Genomic DNA, 11,901 nt, shown 5'->3' with positions numbered 1-11,901 from the left:
CTGGAATATTTAAACCTTAAGCTAGAGAGAGAGAGAGAGAGGGAGGGGGGGGGGCATTTGAACTTGATTTTTGTAATCCGGACACATATTACAAAAGAAGTAGTGTTTAACAAGAAGCATAAATAATAATAAAATCTAGTCGCAAAATAACATGTACTTATTTCTTCTTTATAGTTATTCTTAAAGAATCATTAGAGTTTTTCATAGCAAACAGGGAAAAAACAAGTTTAATAATCATAACCGATCTTCAATTCAGCGATTTATCTTCGCCTGTTTTACTTTCAGTCAAATTCCTAATAATTTGAATTGTGTAATCTCTCTTTGTAAATTGGTAATCAACTTAAACCTATTCGATTGTAATTGAATTGATGACGATCATAGGTAGGAAGTTTATATTCTTCAGTCATTGGTAAACAACTTGTTGGACATAACTCAACACAATTGTCACAAAATATACTAATCCGAAACAGGATCCTGCTATTTATCGGTACTTGTACCAACTTGGCACATAAAAGATACCAAAATGGCAAGAGCATGTGAAAAAGTATATGCGTCGTCTTTTTATAAATGCTTTGGGTTAGTGCAAGTTAGAGGTTGGTGTTCTTTTTGTGATTCCACTGTAGTGCTCGGATCAATTGGCGATAGTACAAGCAAAGCTTCTCGATGCATATTTGAAATTTTGTAGTGTTACGCGGGTGCTATGAATATATTCAAAGGCACCTGCTCCCTCCATTTCATTCTCTTTTTGACCAGTGTATAACGGCCCTTGGGGCTAAGCCGTTCTTAAATGAATCTGATTACGCGGTCCTAGTTTTCTGGTTTCCACACATTCTGTTGGCTCACAATTACCGGGAATATTTTACGACTTTATGCTTATGCATGCGCAGTATAATATATAATTAGGTTCTAGGGACTCTGAATATCTTTCTGACGGTTCTCTGATGTAAAATAATGGATGAATACATGAATGTACAGGGAATATTATGTTAAGGAAATGCGATGATTAAAGTCTGAACTTGCTAAGTAGTGATAAAGAAATTACAGTAGGAGTATTAAATTTCAAGAGAGGGACTGTTTGTTTTTAAAGTACATTAAGCAAAAAGATACAATGAGAAATTTAAAGGTAGTTCCTCCGGTCATTATCCCACCGCTGACGCCGACGAGCAAAGCCTGCTCTGCCGACAGCGGTGGTGGGGCTGCCTCTCGAAACAGGCTTTCGCCCTGTTTTATATAAAGCAACAACCGAATCAAATACACGGTTGTTAGAAGTACAATTGTGTAGAGATAGAGATAGAGATAGGATAGTTTAAGCAAACTATGACTTGTCTTCTACTCCAAGTTTCGTTCACGTTGTACTCTTATATATATACCTCTACGAAGGTTAGATCAATACAACAACGTAGAACAACACAATATTCAGCCATCCTATAATTTCTACATGGTATTAGAGCGGTTAGTCTCACGACGCCGATCCTAGAACTTTCCACCACTTTCCCAACGCGCCGCCCCCGGGGAGATTAATCTCCTCTCCTCGGGGGCACGGTGGCCAATCGATCAAAGATCAGATTGGTTCCGTAGATTAGATTAGATAAATTCTTCAAAGTTAGAAATTCCATTAGATCAGTTTTTTCATTAGCCACCAAATAAATTCTACGACCCTCTTATCCGGCAAGAAATCTTCATAGATGGATGCACGGATCTTCCTCTGCAAGTTGCAGGGCACGACGGGCTTCTAGCCATCGTTCATCAGTAGACGCCACACGCGCATCCGGACTGCGGCAAGACCGGCTACTCGCCCGGTCCGCAGCGGCACCCATGCGCACGCACGACGGCAGCTATCCGATCTGGTGGCGGTGAGTTCGATCTAATCGAACCGTAGCATCGACTTCAGGCCAGGGAGGCCTGCATCAAGCGAATACTCTCGCGATCTGCATTCGCATCCCGGACAACCGCGCATCATCAGCAAGTTCTTCCTGCCAACACCAAGCATAATTTCATCGTTAAGGTCTTCATCAACGTGGTCTTCATCACCATCATTGTCAATACACCGCCGCCGCCTCGTCCATAAGATGGACACTTAGCGTCTTCTGACAGACTTTTCTGCAAGACACAACCTCAATGACGACAATGACTGTGTCACGACGACGCATCGACCGCGTCATCCACGACGGTACAACTGCATCAACACGGCGTCACTATAGTGACGACCCCAACATGGCCACACGATTCTGGCAAAATCGATGTGTGTTCGATGGATTTCCTTCGGTCCTGGCAAAACCGGTGGACTCATCGCCGACGACACCCTCTGACATCCGCAAGGTGCATCGTCCACGACTGCAACTCCGTTATCTACAACATAGAGCAATTTTTTGCGCCTCCGACTTTGTGCGGCTTCATCATCCATGACGACTACACCATCGACCACGACTACCTCGACCACGGCTACATCATCATGACCGGGTACCTCGACATCGACATTGATGGCTAGTCTACAACAACTCATCGGCAACAACTCCAGTCAACAGCATCCGCGTCGTCACTTGCGTCCACGACACTCCCGCTATGTCTGCGGGAGGGAATAGAGGAGAAGACATGGAAGGCATCAGAAGGGACGCAGTCACCGCCCTAGGTGCCGACCCATCAGCCATCAGAGTTACAGTGATGATGGCGCAGCGGAGAAGACGGCAGAAGCGCGAGACTTCAAATTCAGTCACAATCGTGTGCTCCACTCCCACTACGACTGAGGGGGAATGTTAGAAGTACAATTGTGCAGAGATAAAAAGATAGAGATAGGATAGTTTAAGCAAATTATGACTTGTCTTCTACTCCAAGTCTCTCTCTCACGTTGTACTCTTACATATACCCCTACGAGGGTCAGATCAATACAACAATATAGAACAACACAATATTCAGCTATCCTACAATTTCTATAGGTTGAACGATATAAGATTGTGAGATAGCCCCATAGAGGTTGCCTCCTTGAGTGAAAGTGCTTCGATTGTGCATCACGGTGGTCTGTAGCAAATCATTGGCTGTGTCAGCTCTCATTGTTTTTTCTTTCTTTTTGTTTCATTCTTTTTTGTTCGTCTCGTGCTTGGCCACAATATTGCGTCAAAAAGTGTTAACGGTGACATTCTTGACCAGGCTGTGTTTCTCCCCTTAGACAAGCTTCTCAGGGCATCTCTAACACTATACATTGAACCATTCGTAAATGTCTGAATTGTTGAGACACTTTATGCCTTCCAACATTGTCCATCAAACATTCACAAATAGGGTACGTCCGAATTCTCCCAACCCGAGGCAAATCTGAAGGAGGTTTATGGGCTCCAGCACCAAAGACCCACACAAAACCATTTATCTCTTTCCATTCCAACCGCTACTCCACTACAAGACGCATTCATGTCGATTCAGAGCGGACGTGATTGGTCACTGGCACATGCCGGCCGAATGGCACATCATTCACACCGGTGCGGCGGTCGAGGCACCTGCTCCGGTCCGCCGCTGCGCAGTCGATTTCTGCGTTTTGGATGTTGCAGGAGGAGCATCGGTACAATCTGCAGCTCCTCAAGTAGCACATGCCCGTAGAGGGACATACCTTCGGTGAGCAGGCCCCCGCCGCCATGATCACGAAGAATCTGGGTTGCGTCAATGAGCAGTCGGCGCTATACGAGTTTGTGCGTAGCGCCCGCACCATATGCCGCAAGCGTTGACATCTTAGCGTCATGGAGGTGGAGCGCGACCTTCCGTTGAACAGATCGCGGTTTAGGCGAACGAGAACGCTGCCAAGGTCGGCAGCTCCACATCGTTCTCGTCAGACAGCAATGACCACGAGGTCAGACCATCCACGTCAATCATCGACCTCACCTATGTCGGTGGCTAGGCAGCAGACTTCGGTGAGAAAGCGTCGGAGGTGGGACACGGACCTACCCACGTCCGTTCAAGAGCAAGACGTGGGACACCGTTGGATGACCGTCTCTTGCTAGCGTTGTTCGCGGACACATCAAGACGTGTCCATGAATGTTTTGCGTGTCTATTTTGATGGACGGTGTTGGAGATGCTCTCACAAGCTCTTCCCTCAGTTGCATAGGCTAACCGGCCATTCAGTATATGTTTGTCTCATGTGCGCAAGAAAAAGTCTATGCATGTTTCATGACATCTGCACAAAAAAAGAAGTCTATGTATGTTTCATGACCTCAGAGCTGAGGAGCATATGTCCAAAGTACAATTCAAAATACTCCACTTCCTTTATTCGTGAATCGTGACATCAGGCATCCTAGCAGTAGGCTACCACAGTCCTTGGCCACTTGAAAAGCATCAGAACATTTTTAGCGTCAATTTCCTTCCATCCATGTATTCTGTCACCACTGTCAGTTAAGCTGGACCATCAGCAGGGCCTGTCATTACAGCCACAACGTCACGACCTCCACATATCAAGTCCAGGTACATGAGATCTGTGAGCAAGACATGCAACAACTCTCGATCTTGTGCCGATGCCGGTTTCAGAATCTGAATCTAGGGGACACCCGATTATATAAGTATGTTTCTGTTTTGACAGCTCGGTGTGGTGAATATGCAAGTGCTCCATTCAGCTGGTGTCCTCCCGTTCCCTTCACTACACTGCTCTAGTAGGAGAAAAACAAGTGGGCTACAGTCATGCCCGCTGGAAACGGATGGTTTTTAGCATGTTCCTCTTTTCCTTCGCGTGTCACGTCAATTCCCTAGTTGACAGAGATTTGCATCATGCGCTAGCAGCCATGCAAACTACTGTAATTAACTTTGTAAAGGTTCCTCGCCGAGAAAAGTGACCTTGTGTGGGGGAACTGTACTGCAAGAATTCTGGCAAATGTTTGGACCAGACTGTTTGAGAAAAGAAAATACCATACAACTGCGGGAATGTATCTGGTGCATCGTTAGCATCACAAGCACCGGTGCACTACAAGCCTATATGGTTTGTGACTATCTTTACCATATGTTACCACATTATTTTTGCCACACTTGTCTTATTATTTTAGATGCTCAAAGTTTTAGTCACACTGTGGCTTGCCTTAGGGATTTTGCCACACTTTTTGTGTGAATAACATGTGGGACATATTGCTAATAAAATACTTCTTTGGCTAAGAGCATCTACAGCGGGGCATCTCAAACCCGCCTCAAACATCTGGGCGGACTGACCTGTCACAAAATTTCGACCCAGCCGGACGCCTCAAACGGGTCTCAAACGTCGGACTGACCGGCACCCGTCATATCCAGCCCAAATATGGGGCAGATATGGGGGCGTCTGGGCGCGCCTGCCACGTGGACTGACGTCGGGGTCCCACGCGGAATTGTCCAAAAAGCCGATGGTCTGAAGCTCATCTCCTCCGTCGGACCGATGTCGCCGTGTGGCGCCGCTCTGGCGGGCCATGTAATTCCTAGCCCGGCTATTTAAGCCGACCGCCGGCACCGAAACCCTACCCGTCCACATTTTCCTCCGCACGTCCGTCGCCGCCGTCACTTTCCACTCCTCGTCCACCACCACTTAGCAGCCATGCCCCGACACCATCGGATAAGGAGCCACCCAGTTCTAATGCCGGAGCGACTGCTGTAGCTCCTTGAACAGATCCAGACAAGGCGCGAAGCCCGGATCGCCACGAAGCTACCTCCGTATGCAGTGGATCCGGAGGAGGAGTTGGAGGTTGAGGAGGAGGAGGAGGAGCCGGAGGAGGATGTAGGGGACGCGGATCTATAGGCAAATCAGAAGGCCATCCGAGATTCCCTCCGCTCGGAGTCGGATGCGGAGGTGAGATGCCGCCGCCGGCAGGAGATGGAAGTGCAGCACACCATAGGGGAGGAGGAGATGTTCGCCTACATGGATGAGGTTGAGCAGGAGGAGGAGGAGCCGGGGCCCTCCTATGCGCTCGTCCACCCAGCGCCCGACATTGACGTCGTGGACATCTCCGACGACGAAGATTAGCTAGGATAGTATGTATTATGTAGTACGTAAGATTTCTTTTGCATGCTTTTCTATGGATCTGAGAATAGAAATATGAGAGATTCAGATACAGAATAGCTAATTTGAGACGCGACCGGCCACTGTCCACATACGCGCCCGGTCATGTTCACCGGCAGAATCGGATTTGTCAAGCTATAGATGCTTTGACTTGATCAAACTTGCATAACTTGAGGTGTGATAAGGTGTAGCTGAAAACCAAACAGTCCCTAAATCCCAAGTGGGGATGTCGTATCTCGAACTACTCACGTGTTGCATGTGACCTATGCATGTAAACCAGCTCGTTCGTACACGTCGCACTGCCGGCCGCCTTCCCGACGGCCACCCGTGACGTCTCCGGTCAAAGCGTGACGCCCGAACAGGGAAAGGGCACGGCGAGCTCGATTTGGAAGCGTCGAATGTGGAAGAGGCAATACCTCCTGTCGCCGCAATTTGGGCGCGAAGTGGCAGAATCGGGCGGGTCAAATCCTACGAGCCACCTGCGCTCCACTGGAACCAAGCCGAGCAAATCAACCAATCGCCCGCTCGACGAGACGGGGACGGTCGTGTGGCTGCTGCGCCTGTGCCCTGATTGGCCTGTCTGACGCCATACGTGCACGATGATGGTGTCCCCGGGCAGCACAACCGGGTGGCTCTACCTCCGGCCATCCACTGTGCTCATGGCGGAATATGCACCGAGGAAACGCACACTCGTCAGCGGGCTGATAGCAAACAGGCATGCAGTCAAACCAGAATCGCATTGGATCGGTGTCTGCCGTTGGCTTGCATAGTTGCATGCAGAGTCCCCTTTTTAGCAGAGTAGGAGTATTTTCATTTGCACCAATTTGTTAGGTCAAGAGATGGATGACATAATCACAGAAGCGAAACAGTACAAAGTTTTTTCCTGCCTCATGATTTGGTCCGAGAGACGTCTCCAACTTTCAGGTGTTTTAGTTCTAGATACAACAATTTCTAAGACAAGTATTTCCAAAGGGAGGGAGTACACTACACTGGCACAAGAACACGATGCTCTCTCGAGACGAGACGCATCCAACTTTTCCCACGGGCAAAACGGACGCCACCACCGGCCGCTGTACGACGGCTCGACTTACGAGCCAGCGTCCCATTCCCACTACAATACGGCTAACAACGGACGGCGTAGGTGAGGTAACGTACTCCCAGGTCCAGCTAGAATCACATACGCCGCCGTCTCAAGTTGGGCTGCTTTCGTCTCAAGACTCCGACGGATCAACGCGATCACTAACATTGGAGCTGCATCGATGCCGGTGTTCTTCAGGCCACCAAATTCAACGCTCAACAACAAAATTAGATGGACGAGAAGAAAAGGTCTTTCTCAACCGGACACGGCGAATTCTGTACGCTACACCCTTTGTATTTCTATAAACTCTGTACTGTACACTTTGCTTTTCTGGACTCGAAATATGTTCCAGGCATCAACAATATAAGTACTCAGCAGTGGAACATCAAAGACGTGGCAAAATGCTCGCCTGCCCTTCTATTCGTGATATACACTTACAGAACTTTACACACAAACATATTACAAATATATGCATCCAATTTGGCAAGAAGAATACCCGTCTTGAAGGAAAATAAATAGTTGAGAGTGTACTCCAGCACTTAGAAGCAGAACCTCTTCTTCTGCAAATTAATGGATGGAGTCACAGTATGGACTAGAAGGGCTAAGCACCAAGAACGCGCCCTTCCCGAGCTTAAAAGGGGACGAACAAACAATAGGGGAGAACATACCGGGAATTTGTTTTTGTCCTGCTTTTCAATATATGCAAGCAGCTCGTCCTGCCTTATCAATGTCTCATAGAGCACCTGGACATGCGAGAAAGAGAAACAAGGGTCAATGGAGAGCAATCATATACTATGAGAGGAAGAGAAACAAATGTTAACAGAGGAAAATACTACGGAAAATGAATGGTCAGAGGCATGCATGATGGTGTTTCTCATGCTTGTCGTGGAAATCATAAAATTGGGTCAAATGTTACAGGCACTAACCTCAACAATTGTTATAAAACTACCCCCGCAAAAAAATAAGGATATGCACTTGATATATTGAACCGGAGGTACCTTCTTTGTAGAAATCAGCTCAGCTTCCAATGCATCGACACGGCAAACAGCTGTATTGAGCACTTCCTCTTTCTCAAGTGGCATTTGAGATGGTTTTGCTTCAAGTACAACCACCTTCTCCTCCAGTTCACGAAGCTGTCTTAACACATACGGTACCTTAAACTCCAAATTTTGGGGAAATTCCCCACAATTGTGATCACAGGCAATGGACTGTCTTGAGAACCTTTCAGATATTCTGCTTGGGGCAGAACGGATCACCATAAAGAGGCTCATAATAAAAACTGTCAGACAAGTAACAATCTGAGTTCGTAGCATTCCCAATGCCATACGTATATTTCTCAAGGAGAATGAACCTGGGTGAAGCATGCAACAAAACTAGTCAGTATAAATCCGTTAAGCTCATCAACCATCATAGTGGAGCTCTTTTAATAACATACTCTACTCCTGAAAGAATGTTCTGTGCTAGAAGGTTCATTATGCAGTGAGTATGTTTCTAGTTAGTCTGTACAATATGGCCATAAGTCACGGTAACGTTAAGAGTGATAGCAATACATAAAAACCTGAGGTAGAAGCCACTGAAGTGGCTCTTGGACTGTTGCACACATCATCCACAAGCTTGTCAACAACAGTGGGGACGCTTTCCTCTACGACAGGAGCAGTACCAGAAGTTGAAGCATGTCCTGAAGATTTTGGCTGCAAGTAGGCTACATTAATCAATAAGCATACTGACCACGAAAAAATAATGGAAAAAAATGAAAGCCACAAATTAAGAATCCCGCAGGAACCCAAAAGGCACTTCTCCACTTATTATCACAGTTTCAGATAGTAGACTGCTACAACTTAGTCTCGGGTAGTTGAAGCTTGAAAGACAAAATGAACATGATAAATTATATCATATTTTGCCAGTTGAACATAAAATTTGCGCTTTTTTTTCCGAGAAGGGGATAACCCCGGCCTCTGCATCATACGATGCACATAGCCAAAACTTACGTACTTCTAGTGGTAGCATTGGTTAATATCTTGAACTGGGTTACGCTCAAAACGGATATATACTTGCCTCATGAAGGATCGCTACATATTTGGAAGGTTAAGGTTCCCTTGCGTATTAAAATCTTTATGTGGTTCGTCCACAAGCAAGTGATCCTCACGAAAGATAATTTAATAAAAAGGCGGTGGGTAGGTAGTTCACGTTGTTGTTTTTTGTGATCATGATGAAACAATACAACACTTATTCTTAGAGTGCCCACTTGCCAAATTGCTTTGGCGAATGATTCATATAGCCTTTAACATTAGTCCTCCAGTTGACATTGCATCGTTGTTTGGAACATGGTTAGCCAGGGTTGAGACTATTACCGCGGCTCGTATCCGGATTGGAATATGTACGCTCATATGGGCTATATGGAATTGCAGGAATGATATGATTTTTAACAGACAACATACTTTAACTTTCTTGCAGGTTATCTTCAGAGCTACCGCGTGGATCCGTACGTGGTCCTTACTCACTCCTATGGACTCCAGTGAGCCTTTGGTTACTGAGTGCAACCAGTGGGAGATGGTAGCACGGGCTATATTCAACCGGTTCGGATGGCGATCGCATAATAGGATAGGAGTCTAGGGAGCTTGTCCTTTACATTGCCATACCGGTTGTGATCTTGAGCATGTACTTTCCTTTTATTTTCCCGCTCCTTTTGCGAGCTGTAATACTTTAACGACTTTGTGCTACTTCGAGACTTTTTAATAAGATGGCTGCATGCATCGTCATGATGCAGAGGCCGGGGGCATGCCTCCATTTCCAAAAAAAAAACTTGCCTCATGAAGGGTCAAATCAGGGTTCACAATGACATCCAGTGGAGCATCAGGAGACGTAATATCTTCTACATCAGATGTAGATTCGGCTGAGGCATCACTGGTTTTTTTCTGATCCAAAAAAACAAGATAAAGCTCGTAATGAAATTTTAAGGTGATCTAGACATCTAGTCATTCAAAATGATCCAAATAACGTGTGCTTACAGCTGAGGAATGAAGCTTAGTATAAGAAACTGTATTCCCATCAGTGCTTGATATGGCAAGAATTCGTTGACCATAATTTGCTTCACCATTAAGGACCCTCTATAAGAAATGGAAGAGACATTATGTTAGTGATATACAACAGGACAGCCAGTAATAGGAGTGCGAGGAGGAACCTCTATTATGTTAGGATCCTTCCAAGGACCTTTGTCTGATTTTGAGCAACCTCCACTCTCTTCACACCTGCATTTGCCTCCAAGAAAATCTGGCAGTTCACTGGACATGATACTAACAAATTAGGCAGAAGCTGAACAGCAGTATGTACAAACACATAATTAGCAAGTAACGAATAATTGTTTGACAGTTTGGTATTACCTTTCATCAATTATTTCAAGCAGCTTATTTTGGTACTTGCTTCCAAGAACCTTGATGAGATGATACATGAGCTAATCATTACTCACAGTAAAACTTACGAGTTCAATCAATGAACAAAAAGGTGCCCTAATGATAGTGAAAGCAGAAATACAGTTAAAGTTACAATACTTACATGAATCTTCGAAGCAGTCTGTGGATCAAGAAATGATTTAATTGTACCCCATAACATCTTGAAGCCCTGCCCAGCATTTATAATGTACAAGCGGCACAATGTCTGCAAAAACATTCAGAATTAGTAGTAATTAGCTACATATGCAATTTGAAAGAGAAACCAAATGGGCACATAGAGAAAAAGGTTATTAATTAACAGAAGATAGTAAATATTTAGAAAATCATTAAAGCAGGATAATTGCATCACCTACCTCTGGATAGTTATCATTGTCAATCTTCTGCAGTCGCATGATTAGTTCCCTTGCATCTTTTGAGAAGTTCTTTAAGCCCTGAATTATGGAAACGAAGTCACTGACTACCATGACCACATAAAATTGGATTCACTGAAAGCAAACCTGGCCATAAGAAAACATACCACCCCTTGCACATCTAAAATAGTTGTAGACGAGTCTATGTGCCTCTTTGCAGCTATGGAACAAGCTGGAAACCTCATCTGAAAACTTCTCTCGAACTCCTTCACGTGATACTTTATGTATCGGTCAAGAGTTGTTACTTTGACTAGTTTATTGGCATCAACCTTTCCAACTAGTTCTACATAGACAGGCCTTCCCTCTTTATCCACTCCATGGTAAAATTGTGGATAATACTTCTTAACTTCATTTAATTCAGTGTAGTCAAATTCCTAACGTATCAAGGGTCAAGATTAGAATTTAGAAGTCACGTGAAGTAAGTAGCGTCACTTGTTTTCTTGGTGTATGTTTCAATTTTAGATTTACCTCTATATTGTCGACCCCATACGCATTCCTCCATCTAAGCATTTCTGACCACATATGCTTTGCTTTCTCAATATCAAACTTTCTTGCTTTCAGGAACCTAAACATGGAAGGTGTAAAAAAATAAAATTGAACCAATCCAAAAAAACTTGAAACAAATGAGCAAAACTGGAATTTCCTTCTTAACATTAATTTTGAAGGAATATATGAAAATAGAACAAACAAACTACAGCTTTAGTGTACAAACTATCACAAACAAGAGATTTAAATACCAATTATAATTAAAAAACTACATTAGAAGACATCAAAAGCCACCCGCTCCTGGGACGTTATAGGCGATTGTTGTTTGTTCCTTGTTTTGTGTACATTTTGGTGTCCAAGCAGAGCACTGGTGTTATTGCGGTGGAGGCATTGTTGCGTGGAAATGAGACCCTCCGGCAGTGTCTGGCTTCTTCCCTGTCACGGTCTTCAGCGTCGACATAGAGCCAGTGAGGGTGTCGTCCCACAGGT

At 45.1% G+C, this 11,901-nt stretch overlaps 1 protein-coding gene across 4 annotated transcripts in view; it reads right to left on the bottom strand.

The window, feature by feature from the left end:
- Nucleotides 1–7,340: 7,340 nt before the first annotated feature.
- Nucleotides 7,341–11,901, bottom strand: part of LOC123061779 (phosphatidylinositol/phosphatidylcholine transfer protein SFH8) — a 6,861-nt gene continuing 2,300 nt past the window's right edge. For 2 of the 4 annotated variants that reach the window (XM_044485040.1, XM_044485041.1), the window contains exons 3-14: nucleotides 11,395–11,491; nucleotides 11,034–11,300; nucleotides 10,870–10,947; nucleotides 10,620–10,721; nucleotides 10,448–10,497; nucleotides 10,249–10,360; nucleotides 10,076–10,174; nucleotides 9,875–9,982; nucleotides 8,626–8,758; nucleotides 8,066–8,418; nucleotides 7,736–7,810; nucleotides 7,341–7,627 (exon numbers count right to left, since the gene is read on the bottom strand). In XM_044485040.1, coding sequence (XP_044340975.1) covers nucleotides 7,607–7,627; nucleotides 7,736–7,810; nucleotides 8,066–8,418; nucleotides 8,626–8,758; nucleotides 9,875–9,982; nucleotides 10,076–10,174; nucleotides 10,249–10,360; nucleotides 10,448–10,497; nucleotides 10,620–10,721; nucleotides 10,870–10,947; nucleotides 11,034–11,300; nucleotides 11,395–11,491 — 1,495 coding nt within the window. In that variant the 3' untranslated portion in view covers nucleotides 7,341–7,606. The remainder of the gene's footprint in view (nucleotides 7,628–7,735; nucleotides 7,811–8,065; nucleotides 8,419–8,625; nucleotides 8,759–9,874; nucleotides 9,983–10,075; nucleotides 10,175–10,248; nucleotides 10,361–10,447; nucleotides 10,498–10,619; nucleotides 10,722–10,869; nucleotides 10,948–11,033; nucleotides 11,301–11,394; nucleotides 11,492–11,901) is intronic. The other 2 variants (XM_044485042.1, XM_044485043.1) reach the window with 1 other exon arrangement.

The sequence above is a fragment of the Triticum aestivum genome, chromosome 3A (genome assembly GCF_018294505.1).
Source record: "Triticum aestivum cultivar Chinese Spring chromosome 3A, IWGSC CS RefSeq v2.1, whole genome shotgun sequence".
Taxonomy (NCBI): domain Eukaryota; kingdom Viridiplantae; phylum Streptophyta; class Magnoliopsida; order Poales; family Poaceae; genus Triticum; species Triticum aestivum.
This window is presented reverse-complemented; position numbering and strand designations above follow the sequence as displayed.